This window comes from Lucilia cuprina, chromosome 6 (genome assembly GCF_022045245.1).
Source record: "Lucilia cuprina isolate Lc7/37 chromosome 6, ASM2204524v1, whole genome shotgun sequence".
Taxonomy (NCBI): Eukaryota; Metazoa; Arthropoda; class Insecta; order Diptera; family Calliphoridae; genus Lucilia; species Lucilia cuprina.
Window position 1 is genome coordinate 31,423,204 of NC_060954.1, and position 12,845 is coordinate 31,436,048.

Genomic DNA, 12,845 nt, shown 5'->3' on the forward strand with positions numbered 1-12,845 from the left:
AATTAAAAAATTTTCCAATTTACTTTGAAATTTTTTATCTGGCAATTTAAATTTTTTTATCAAATTCAAAAACCATCACAGGATGTATATATTTTTAAAACTTGGGAGCATTGGTATCCATAGTTAATATTTAAGTTAGTATATCTATCGCTACTTATGAAATTTATACCTACTTAATTTTTTGTACTTGGAAAAAATCACAACTAATTTTAGATATAAATTTCGAATTGTTAATTTTGAAAGTATCGTGAGTCCAATGGTAGAAATGAGATATAGAAGGTTTAAATTTTAATGTTTTTAAAAATATGTTTGACAAAGACAATTTGCATGGGTCATCGAAAATCCAAGAAAATAAATTAATAACACTAAATAACTGTTGATTTGTAAATATAAATGCAGTAAATTGTGGGTATATGACTTTTAAAAACACAAAACACTTGTAATAAACACAAAAAAACTTCAAAATTACTGAGCTAAAGGTGAATGATACCGTATTAATAAAATAAAAACATAATAAAAACTTCATTCATACGTAAATAAAATCAAAATTCTAATAAAAATGCGCTATTCGTACTATCGAACAGAAAAATTGCGACTTTATTCGTACTATAGAGTATACAATGCAATAATTTTGCCATTCGTATTATTGGACATTCGTAATAAAGAGGGTACGTACTATTGTAATACTAATAAACATAGTTGCATTGTCCAGTCCTCTAACTTCACAAAAAGTAAAGACAGATATACCTACTTAAAAATTAAGTTTGGATAACAATGTTTCCAAGTTTTAACAATATATACGCCCTTATTCGCATTCATGCTTCATGCGTTATTTAAAATACAACACAAAAGACTTACTTCATTAAAATTAAATTAAATAGAAAGTATTACTTTCTAATAAATGAATGTTCCAATATATAGCCTTTTACAAGAAAAGTTTGTGGCAATAATGCACAGTTTCAATTACTCTTGATAAAATATTTTAAGTGTACCAGTTTTAATAAATAATCAAATATATCAATGTTTTGTGAAAAATTCACATACAATTTTCTGATAAATTTAATGAAAAAGGGAAAATTGTATAAATCGCGAGGCTGTTGAATATTTATCTCCTTAAAGAGATTTATCTGAAAATAATTTGTGTAAAATTTTATAATAAATGAACTTTAAAAATTATATCTTTAGTATCACAATGTTTTTAACTGAGCCAGTTTACTCGATTTCCATCGTCTCTGACAAAATTTGAGTGAAAAAGTATGTTTATTTTGCAGTGCAAAATTTCCGATTAATCGATGCAAAAAATTGATTTCAGTATAAAATTGGTAGTGTAGAATCCATCACAAAATAATCGATTTTTTACAGCAATAATTGGTCATAATCGAAGTCGATTTACCATTTCCTAATTTCAACCAATTTCATCAAAATATCATGAAAATTGTGCGCCGAGTTTTACTTGGACAGCCGACAGACATCTCTTATTTGACACAAAAAGTGATTCTAAGTCGTTCGGTATACATTAGAGTGATCGATTCTTCCACATTGCAAAAAAGTGGGACACTAAAATCCCTGTTTAGACAATTTTCACAGGCATTCCAACACATCAATAATAGTTTATCCGCCAAGTTATTATTGTAATTGAAATATAATTTTAGGATTGATAAAATTTTATCAAATAGTTATTCCAATAAATTTTAAAAATAAAATTTGTTAATTAATTTGGAAAATCAAAAGTTTAACTAAAGGCGCGTTTGAAAAATATACTCTAAGTAGTTCCAGGACTACAATATTTTTGAAATTTAGACGGACTGTGTTATTTACTTTTAGAAAAAAACCGACACTGATAAGCAGAAAAACTCGGTATAAGGTGGGTGTAGGACCAATATGTTTGTACGTTACAAAATCAGAACAAACGTAGCCGGCTGCAAAAAATGTTAATTTTTATTACAAAATTTTAAGTTTTTTTATTTTTAATTGTGTATGACATTATTAAAAAATTTGGATACAAAATTTTAAATATTATTTTCCGTTCGTGTATATAAAAACACGACTGTGTTAAGATTGTTAAATAAAAGTTTGGAAATGTGAACAATATTTCATGTACATACCTTTATAAAATTAAGATTTACAATTTCTGGAATGAAATTGTCTTCATGATGTCTACGGAAAAACGTGAAAACTCTCCGACATTTGATAAAATCGAATCTATTATGTGTTTGGAAATTCTATTTTCATTTACTCATCCACTATATAATTAAATATGTTTATTTTTATTGGTTTTTAGCATCTTTTAGGTTTTTATACTCTTTATTACTAATAAAATAGGTTTTCTAAAATTTAGGACTTATAGATTACAATTGTATTTTCAGCTTCTTTCTTTTGTTTACAATTAATTTTATTTAGTTTAGTTAACGTTATACATGATTTTACATTTTTTAATATTTTGATTATGAAAAATTTTAATAAAACAAACATTAAATTATCGCTATTTTCTATAATTAAAAAGGCAACAAATTTAAATTATATCCATAATTAAGTACAAGGCCAATTAAAACAAAATTTTATATGTGAAACAGTTGCATTTTTTTCTTGGTATTTGAGTACAAAATGTAATTAATGTAAGCAATTTAAGATTTTGCAAAATGAAGAACATGTATATAATAATTTAAAGCTGGTCCACATATGCAGTACGTATTAATTTAGTATTACAAAAACATATATAAATTTATGAAATAAAAAATTACACGATTCAAAAAGAGAGATTTCTAAACTAGTTCAATTTATTTTCATCATTATTATTTATATATATGTATATTTTTTTAGAAAGTATTAATTAAATATTGACATGAACCAAAAATATTTCAAATTCAAAACCACAATGTTAAAACTGAGAATATACTAATAATGTACGTACGCCTTGAACTTGTATCATGTCAAGTTCATTGAAAAGTCTTATAAAATATAAAGTTTTAGTTTAAGGTATACTCAAACTAACCCTTGGCATGACCATTCAGAACCAATTGTTTATTCGAAACTCCATTTGCTTGTTTTGCTTTGTAGCCGGAACATTCCTCTATAATAAAAACATAGAAAAATAATCATAGTAATAGTACGAAATATGATCTATAAATTTTGAAAATATATGGCAATGATTTTAGTTTGTTTACTTTTTATAGCACAAATATTAATATCGCGTTTAAATAGCACACATTTATTATTATTTTTAATTTAATCACTATATGAAAAGTTTGCACAAGCTAGAGCAAGAAACAAATTTTTATATGCAGCTTATCACATACATATGAATATTTCTAACTATTTAATATTTAATAAAACTCTCAGTTACCTGCATTTTATCTATTAGTTATGCATCAACAGCAATTGTTCATCAATGACTATTAAGTATTTCCCGAGGATTTATTTATAATATATTATTATCTGTGTCAAAATTTGTTAAATTTGTTAATTTAAATTTAATTTAATTATTCTTTTATAAATTGAATTTTCGTACTTTAGTATCTAAAACTAATTAAAGTAAAATCTGAGGTCGAACTATTTTTGTGTATCAAACTTGACTTTTGGCAACTTTTAGCTTAACTATTACGACAAAAACATTTATAAAATATTTTGGAGTTTTGCTTGCCTAAACCTTGTTAAATTTATATTATTTCAATCACAGATAGGAACCTTACAATTAACTTAAATTTTTGTCAACAAAATGATGTCCATGGACATTAGTTTTTCGAGGAAGGGCCTTTTTTAGAATTTCATGTATGAATATCTCGCAATAGAAGAAAATTAATTTACTGAACATGAAAACAGTCGTAATTTTTAAGAAAACATATTTACAATTTTTTTGGCATTTGGTTTGGTCTATTTCAGAATTTTTAGATTATTTTGGATTTTTAATGCCATTTATAATACATATTAAAAAAAATATGCTTACGGATGTTAATTTTTTATTGGTATTAGTCCCATTAACTCAATATATCAACCCACGATTTATCGTACAAATATACACCCAGTATAAAAATTGCATGTACGCTGAGATGATAAAAAAATAAATGCTTTTAAAAAAGATATCTTAATTTGGAAAATTAAGTAAATGTATACAAATATGTATTTCCGAAGTATATCAAAAAGAGTTAAAACGTTAAATTTTAACCCCCTTATTCATAAACAAAATTTTTTTGTGTGATAATTTTGTTTTATAAACCTTTTTTATATAAAATGTTGTTTGTGAGTAAGGGGGTAAAACTATAAAGAAATGTGAAATGCAAAAGTACTACCCAGCAAAAAATAATTAATGTCATACTTTATAAACGACATCTTAATCACATCCAAAAATGCGTTTATATATTTTTTGCTTTTATAAACCAAATATTTCCTTACAATTGAAAACTCAGTTAAAAAAATGAGGAAAGAGATGTAAAAAAGTCACTACAAATAACACATTCGAAGTACATCAAACTTTGGTGAAAAACCAACATAAGCCATTGAACGTCATTGAACGAATTGGAAGTACTTCAAGTATGTTATTTGTGGTGAAAATTCTACTTCTCTTTCCTCACTTTTTTTGCTGGGAATTTATACTTAGGGCCTTATTCTTAACAATTTATCCCCAGCAAAAATGTGCGTAAGAAGATTTAGTATTTTCATCACAACCCAGCAAAAAAAAGTGTGGAAGAAGATGTAGTATTTTCATCACAACTAGTAACCCGAAGTGCTTCTAATTCGGGTGAAAATCCTATGAATTTTACATTAGCGTGTCAATGGAGTAATGTTGTTCATTTTTGGCGACTTTGAACTACATGTGATGTTTTTTTAAAAGCAGTAAAATCCCATATTTGGATGTCAAAAACAAGTAGGAAAGTATAGTCGGGCATGGCCGACCATATAATACCCTACACCATGAGTATATTTTTAAAATTTTTACTTTTTATAAAATTTTTATTTTTTGTAAAGAAACTTTTATGTTGAATATTACCATAATTCCAAAATATTTAAGCCATTTATTGATAAAAAAACTAAAATTTCTAAATAAGGCTTTATATAGGTCAAATATGGGCCGATCCTCGGTAAATTTGGGAAAAGGATATATTTCAAATAACAGTTAGTTTTGTTGAGTTTCATTGCGATACAAATGGTTATAAGTCAATTTTAGACGTTTAAGTCATTTTTTAAGGGGGGTTTGTATGGGGGCTAGGGTCAAATATAGGCCGATCCTTACGAAAATCTGCAGTATCATTTATACTTATATAAAACTTATTTGTGCCAATTTTTAGAGAGATAGCAGAATATTTGACGTAATTATAGCATAAAAAGTTCAAATCGGGAGGTACGGTTGTATGGGGGCTAGGTGAAATAATGGACCGATTTCAACCATTTTCAATAGGCTTCGTCCTTGTGCCAAAAAACATGCTTGGTCCAAATTTCATCAAATTATCTTGAAAATTGCGGCCTGTACCTTGCGCACAAGGTTTACATGGACAGCCAGCCAGCCGGACAGACGGACGGACGGACATGTCTTAATCGAATCAAAAAATGATTCTGAATCGATCGGTATACTTTAAGGTGGGTATTGGGCCAATATTTTTGTATGTTACAAACATCAGCACAAACGTATATATACACGCTAATGTAATCTTCACTAGTTTTTCACCAAACTTGGATGTACTTTAAATATGTTATTTATAATGACTTTTCTACACCTCTTTCCTTACTTTTAGTTTTGTTTTCGTTTGTAAGGGAATATTTGTGAGGCCATTAGGGTCTATAAAAAAGAACAGAGGAGCTGCTTACTTATTTTGATTGTAAATATCTAAAAATGTAGCTTGTTTATCACTATCAAAGTGGTTTATTGTTTTTTTTCTAATATTAACATAGTAAAACTAATTCGTTTTGTTATAGAACACAACCGTCTAAGTTGGTTCACTTTTTAAATCTCAATATTAACTAGTATTACAAAAGGACTTTCAAATATTTGTTTGGCTCTGAAAATCATATTCAAATTTGTTCGTTTTTCATGCCTCTCCTTTCTAAAAGTCCTTCTTTTACATATATACATATATTTAAAGGAATCATACAAAAATTTAGTACATTTTTGGTTTAAGTACTTCTAATTTAAAACCCAAAAAGTTGTAATGACAATCAATACATTTTTTTTAAATTTTAACATTATATACTAATAATTACAGTTGTTTAAGTATAACGTGTGACTTTTTCTTTAAAAACTATTTTTTTTGGTATGTGCATTGTAAGTTTTGTTTTATTTTACAGTTTATCGTTTAGACAACTGAAAATGTTCCCTCAAATCACTGGCACTGATTAAAATGATTGCATTTTTCCTTACCATACAATGAATGGCAAAATTTTTTTGTTATACTCCAATCTTCCTTCAATGACAAATTAAACATAGAGTAGTCGGCATCGCCGGTAACCTCTTTGACTATATTTAAGAACTTTGGCAAACAATTCATTAAAGCCTCTCCAGATAACGATGAATACGTTTCCAAAAGTATCAAACCTTTGCACCTAAAAAATAAATTAATTTCATTGTGTTTTTAAGTAATAAATATTGTCACATAAAATGCAAATATCTAAAGCTATTACTATTTTCGAAATTATAGACTTGCATTTCGTAATCATATTTGTTAATTGAATTTGTTAATTTTTACCTGGGGTGAGTTGGTTCTTTATATATATCCAACTGAAAATATTGATTATTAACTAAAAAGCATCTTCGTTTCTTATAAATAGTAAAATGAGCATCATCACGCTGTGCCAAAAGATTTATATAGTCACGTTGAGTTAATTGAGTTTTTACTTCAATACGAGACTGGCCGTGCACATTGGGGCGACGAATTGTGTGTATATAACTGTAATGATTATTTTGTCCACGTTTACGCAGGCGAGCTTGGACTTTGGGTCCAGATGATTGCAAATAATGATGTTCGACCTCGAAATCTTGGAAAGGTGGAAATTCCGAGTCCGGAGGTAATGACGCAACTGTAAAGTAAAAAAGTTAAAAAATTTGTTAATGGATAGGAGTAGAAATTAAGTGATAAAAAATATTATACCCAGAAATTTAAGTTTTCTTGAAGTTGCCAGCAAACGATCACCAATATCTATACCAAGTTTTTGACATACAGACTCAATCATTCGATTCATTTTTGTTTCGAAATTTGTAGAATTATCAATAACATCAAAGTAAGGATGACCCACCCAAGCAGCGGCAGACTTATAATCAAGTTCACGAGCTAAACCAACGCCTTCGGAACGACAAGCATGTTCCTAAAATAAAAATAATTATTACAATATTAATGAAACACATACATACATATGCAAAATGAATATCAAAACATTAAGCATAAATAACCAAATGAATATGCATTGATATTTTGAATATAGAATGTCTGTAGCAATAATTGCTGAAATTCTAATTAAACTAAGAAATAAATTTCATTATTACCTCAAAATATTTTTTCAACCTCTTTAAGAAATAAAATAATAAAATTTTAATATTATCAGAATTTTACATGATAATAGTTCTAATGAAAGCTTAGAATATACATAATTAAATTAAATTTATAATGTAATATAATATGCAAACCACCTGAGAGTATATTTATTTTAAAAATTACATAGTCTCCTAGAATTTAATTTTTTTTTGTCCTATCCTTTGCATATGAAATTCAAAATGTCATTAATTCTTCAGAAAAAATAATGTAAACACTAACAAAAACTAAGTAGTTTTAATACATATTTTTCTTTCTGAATTTGAACATTTGAACAAGACAATCTATGACTCAACATTGAATATAGTATTTAAAATTAGTTTGTTATGTTTATTAAACGGCATTAATATAACTCACAGGGCAGTTCCGGTGTTTTACTTTGCATATTAAACTCAGGAATTATTTTTAATTGTAAGTAATTTATGGTTAAATTTCTGTCTGAGATTCCATATCAGAGAAATAATATACATTTGTATTTTGTATGTATTTTTGTATAGAAAATACAATTTCTATAATATAAGTATTATTAAAAAAAGCTAAAACCTATGTGATGATATTAATATTTATTGTAAAACAAATATGTACATATAAATTTAAAAATTTTCTTTGAATATAAATTGGATACTATTTAGTTTAATTAGAAATATTAGGAATTAATAAGAAAAACAAGTATGAAATTATAGTACGTTATGGCCGACCTGTTTTTCATGAATTGACCTTTTTGAAATATTATTTATAACAACGTTAGAATCTTATAATGCTCCCGTTTATTGCAAGTTTGTTGGAATATTCTAACGAGTAAACCCATAAAATGCACGCTTGTTCTTTTGACATTAGGTCTGTTTGCGTACTCGAAAATTTGTAGCAATTTGCAACAATTGTTACTGGATTCGGTTCGCGTACTTTTAAAAACTTGCAACGAGAGAGTAAGACCTGGTTCACACTAGGAAACTTTTGTAGAGAAACTTTTTCTTAATTCTAATTAATTCAAACTAATAGGCTCGATTATAAAAATTAATCTTAAATAAAAAAAAATAATAATAATTCTTTTTTGAAGATTCCTTAATGTCCACACATAGAAACTTTTGTTTCAGAAAATACGTGTAAATTGCATTGATTTGTTGTTGTACGAATGAGAAGAATAATAAAACAAGTTTCCGAGTACGAGAAACACCATACCTTTTATGAAAGTTTTTGAAACAGCGCTACTATTGGCGTAATTATTTTGTTAAAAATTTAACTCCTTCATCTTCTTATCTGCGGCCAAAATACCGATTTTGGACGACATTTTTTTATAGACCGAAAACTGCTGAGCATATATGAAATCCGACTTTAATATATATCAAGGTTAATTAAAAAATTATAACCTAACCACGGATGTACTCTTTGTAAGTTAGAGAGGGGACACATAAAAAGAACTTAAGCTTTATGTCTGTCTCTTCGTTATCTATGGTGTGACGATTGACTTTCTTGTTGGACAAGCATATGGTAAAATAGCTAGTCAGCTGGACGGTCGCGTGCTACGGGTAACCCTAGCAACCGAACAACTGGGATAAGTACATACTTATCAATGATAACGCAACGTCGATTGTGACAAAAAATCGATCAAGCTCCTTTCACTTGGAGTAAATACAAAATGTACTTTATATATAATATTAAACATACCTCAGTTGAGTAGAATTCTTCTGCACCATTGGCAGCTGATACCAAATGCAATATTTGATTATAACGATTATCACGCATTTCAATAGGATTCCAATTGTTTGAAGCCATCATTTTCTCCCATTTTTCTTTTGAAATATCTTAAAAACAGTAATAAAAATAACATAAGTAATGAGTAAAAATGTATTATTTTTTCACAACATACATGCACTGGCATCCATAACACCTCGATCACAGATAATCAAACAGTTGCGTGTACTTGATTTTCCTAACTCGAAATAGGTGTTCTCGATTTGAATCATGGTACGGATGAGATTTTCTTGAAACTTATATGCTGTAAGAAAAAGTAATAAATATCCAATATGTTACTATGTGTCTAGTTAAATCCAAAAATTACAAATTTAGCTTAAATATAAAATTAAAAATAAACTTTTGCAAGCAAATTAACAAAACAGAACAAAAATTACAATATCATACGGACGAAAGCTCAGCAAATTTCAATAGTATTGGCATATTGTGCAGAAATAAAATTAATAAACATAAGTTTTGCCCCAATAATACAATCCGCATAAATTACAATCCGTTAATAGTAAGGCTTTTGTTTTGTAATTCTTTTAATTCTTTATTCAAATAAATAATACAAAAATTATTTAATAATAATTTTCTATATTTTTGTTTTAATAACTATGCACATATAATGTACACAGTTCATATTACTATGATCCTGATATAAGTACTGTCTGGTAATTGATCTGTGATTACAGTGCTCTGTCACTACGACTATTTTGCAGTCTTACACTATGTTAATCGATAAAATGTATATACGTTCAAGTTCAAGTCAAGAGTTTGAGTGTCGAAAATAAGCAGCTGTCTCTGTGTGATATTTGAAATGGATAACTATATATCTTGTAAAAAATAACACTGAAAATTAGATTAACCTGCTCAGAGCACCGAACTTAACTCAATCACTTCATTTTAGTACATAATTGATTAAAAAAACTCCAATGGTATAGTGAACAAACATCAATTTATTTTGAAAATAAAGACTTGCTAGAAACATTTATGTCGAATAAGAAGACAACCCTGACGATCCCGCTGTTTCAGAAGGCGGAAAGAATTCTCAGTCAACCACAGGCCAATTGGGAGAACTCCTCGCTGATCTGAAAGTGTTGGAGGACGATGACTCCCTTTTGGATACTGATCCAGAGGATGTCGACGTAACCGTCGTATACGATCCTGACCTAGGAGATGGTGACGGTAACGTAGATTAACCTTCGCCACTCCAAGGCAGCATCTGCTGCCCTAGTCCTTGTCCAAGAACCGTGGACCCACCATGGTAATGTTCGTGGACTATCTATCAGTGGCTAAAAACTTCTATATGCTAACTGCTCAGGTAATATAAGAGCCTGTATTTTGGCTAAGAACCATTTAAATAACTTTGAATACAGCACCAAAGATACTGTCGCGGCTGCAAACTGGGAGGTCCATAGGTACGTAGTGCGAAACGCAGATCGTGGAGAAAATTCTGTAGTTATATGAAGGCTCTTCAGATACAAATCGTCTTCGTAAAATCCTGTCCCCTTCCCATTCTGTCCCAAGCTATTGAGCTCGTCTGATTACTTACTTTCCCGGTTGCATATCAACTGGAGAATCATTTACATATGATCAGTATGGTGTCGACGTAGTAAACACTGCTGTGAATGTTAAGATTGGCGATGACATCATCCGCTGGGGAATTAGGAGTTTCGACACCTATATATCACCTTTCCCTGGTGGCCAGAAACAGATCTCCAACAGAAACTCTTTCACGAGACAATCGGCTCTTCTCATAACAGGTGTTCTTAGGACGAATCCCAGTAAAGCGTTGATTGCAATCCCGAACTGGCTTCCTGTGGATTTCCTTACTTAAAAATTAGTAATGAGTACTGCAGCCATATTAAGTATAATAAATCTAAACAAATCTACATGTTTTTAACTACTGAAGACCTGAACCGTGTATTACGAGAAACTTCCGGTACAGTATAATCCATCTTAGGATACAGAGGTTATGTTAAAATTGTAGATCTTCTCCCAAATCTACAACATGTTTCTGACTACTGTATTACCTGTACGGTGTATTGCGAGAAACTTTCGGTACTGTATAATCAATGAGTATAATGAACCTTCACCTGTAAGTGTTGATGCCCAAAATGTATATACAGAAGCTCTGAAACAACTAAAGGTGTTGGTGGTGGAATCTTAATTGAAGAATTTGGAATGAAAATCTTTTTCCGACTCAATGATGAATGTACTCTCTTACAAGCGGAAATTTCAGCGATAAAAAGGTCATTTAATTGGGTCAGGTACTATCGGATATCCCTGATAGTTGAAAAATCAGCATCAAAACTTGTACAATGGCTTGCTGGACGAGATGGCGAGACATTAAAATCACTCTCGTGATTCTTGTACTGCGGTGTCCCCATAGCAGCCATTAAGAAACAAATACACATCATTTGTTTTAGTTCAGCTCAAGACCGGTGGTCTCAATAACACACTTGCTCTATTGCTAAGATGTTATGGCCTTATATGGATCCTGATAAAACATCCTATATATTGGGGCTAAGCAGAAGTTAAGATATACTTGTGGTAGTATACAGTCTGTAGAACCTAACCTTAGTTCAAAATATTTTTTTTTAATATTTTCCTTTTCATACATCATACGGAATTACGAGTCCTTAACAAAAATTTGTAGAGAAACAAATTTACGGTATTTTGGTTTCATATGGTATAATTTAGCATGATTTGATTTTTTTAGCATATTTTACTCTTTAATTGCATATTTTGATGTTTTTCGCTTTAATTTTTCATTTCTGTATATTTTTTTAAATATATTTATTTTTAAATTCTTTAAAATTTTTCTGAGTATTTTACATTTTGAAAAAAAAAAATTGTTAGAAAATTTTTCGCTAAAGCATTCAAATTTAAATCGGAATAAAACCGATTACTTTGGATTTCATTAGACCAATTCATATTTATATCCATAATTATCGATATTTTATTAAGTAGTTCTTTAAACTATGATATGAATAAATTATCAAAATAAATTTGGTAGGATAAAATATGACATTAAATATTGAATATTTCAAAACATTTTCTGTTTTTTTTTTGTGCTTTTCTATGTTAAAAAAATATTTTTTTTATTTTTAGAGCATATTTTTAAAATTTTAAGAGCATATCTCTGATCCGTAGTGCGATCTCTCGTAATGTAAATTTTAAAATTAAATTATAAGCTGTAACGTAAATCAAAATTATTGAAACTTGGTACGAATAACTCGTTAGGTTAAAGAATAAGCCTCGTCGATTTTAATAAATATGTTCCGTATATATTTTGCTATATGAAAACTTAATTCGATATCAATAAATTTTGGTGGGATTACAGCTTTGATGAGTAATATGTATTATAACCACTAAGTTTCAATAATTTCTATTCATTTTTAGTTTCTAATTTAATTTAAACATTTACATTACAAGTTATCGCACTATGGGTCAGAGAGCAACTCTGGTGCGAAAAGTATAATTAAATAATTATATGTGTTCCATATTAAAGGATGAATAAACAATTATCACAAAATAAATTGCAAAACAAAATGCCGTAAATTTGATTCTCTACAAATTTTTATAATAACTCCT

The 12,845-nt window shown here is 28.7% G+C and overlaps 1 protein-coding gene across 3 annotated transcripts in view; it reads right to left on the reverse strand.

The window, feature by feature from the left end:
• Positions 1-2,270: 2,270 nt before the first annotated feature.
• The window catches only part of LOC111675352 (TRPL translocation defect protein 14), a 28,428-nt gene continuing 17,853 nt past the window's right edge, over positions 2,271-12,845 (reverse strand). For 2 of the 3 annotated variants that reach the window (XM_023436100.2, XM_023436101.2), the window contains 6 exons: positions 9,382-9,510; positions 9,180-9,316; positions 7,077-7,290; positions 6,675-7,005; positions 6,350-6,531; positions 2,271-3,070 (listed from right to left, as the gene is read on the reverse strand). In XM_023436100.2, the coding sequence (XP_023291868.2) occupies positions 2,988-3,070; positions 6,350-6,531; positions 6,675-7,005; positions 7,077-7,290; positions 9,180-9,316; positions 9,382-9,510 (1,076 nt within the window). In that variant the 3' untranslated portion in view covers positions 2,271-2,987. Of the gene's footprint in view, positions 3,071-3,343; positions 3,436-6,349; positions 6,532-6,674; positions 7,006-7,076; positions 7,291-9,179; positions 9,317-9,381; positions 9,511-12,845 lie in introns of all 3 variants that reach the window. The other variant, XR_002762509.2, reaches the window with a different exon arrangement.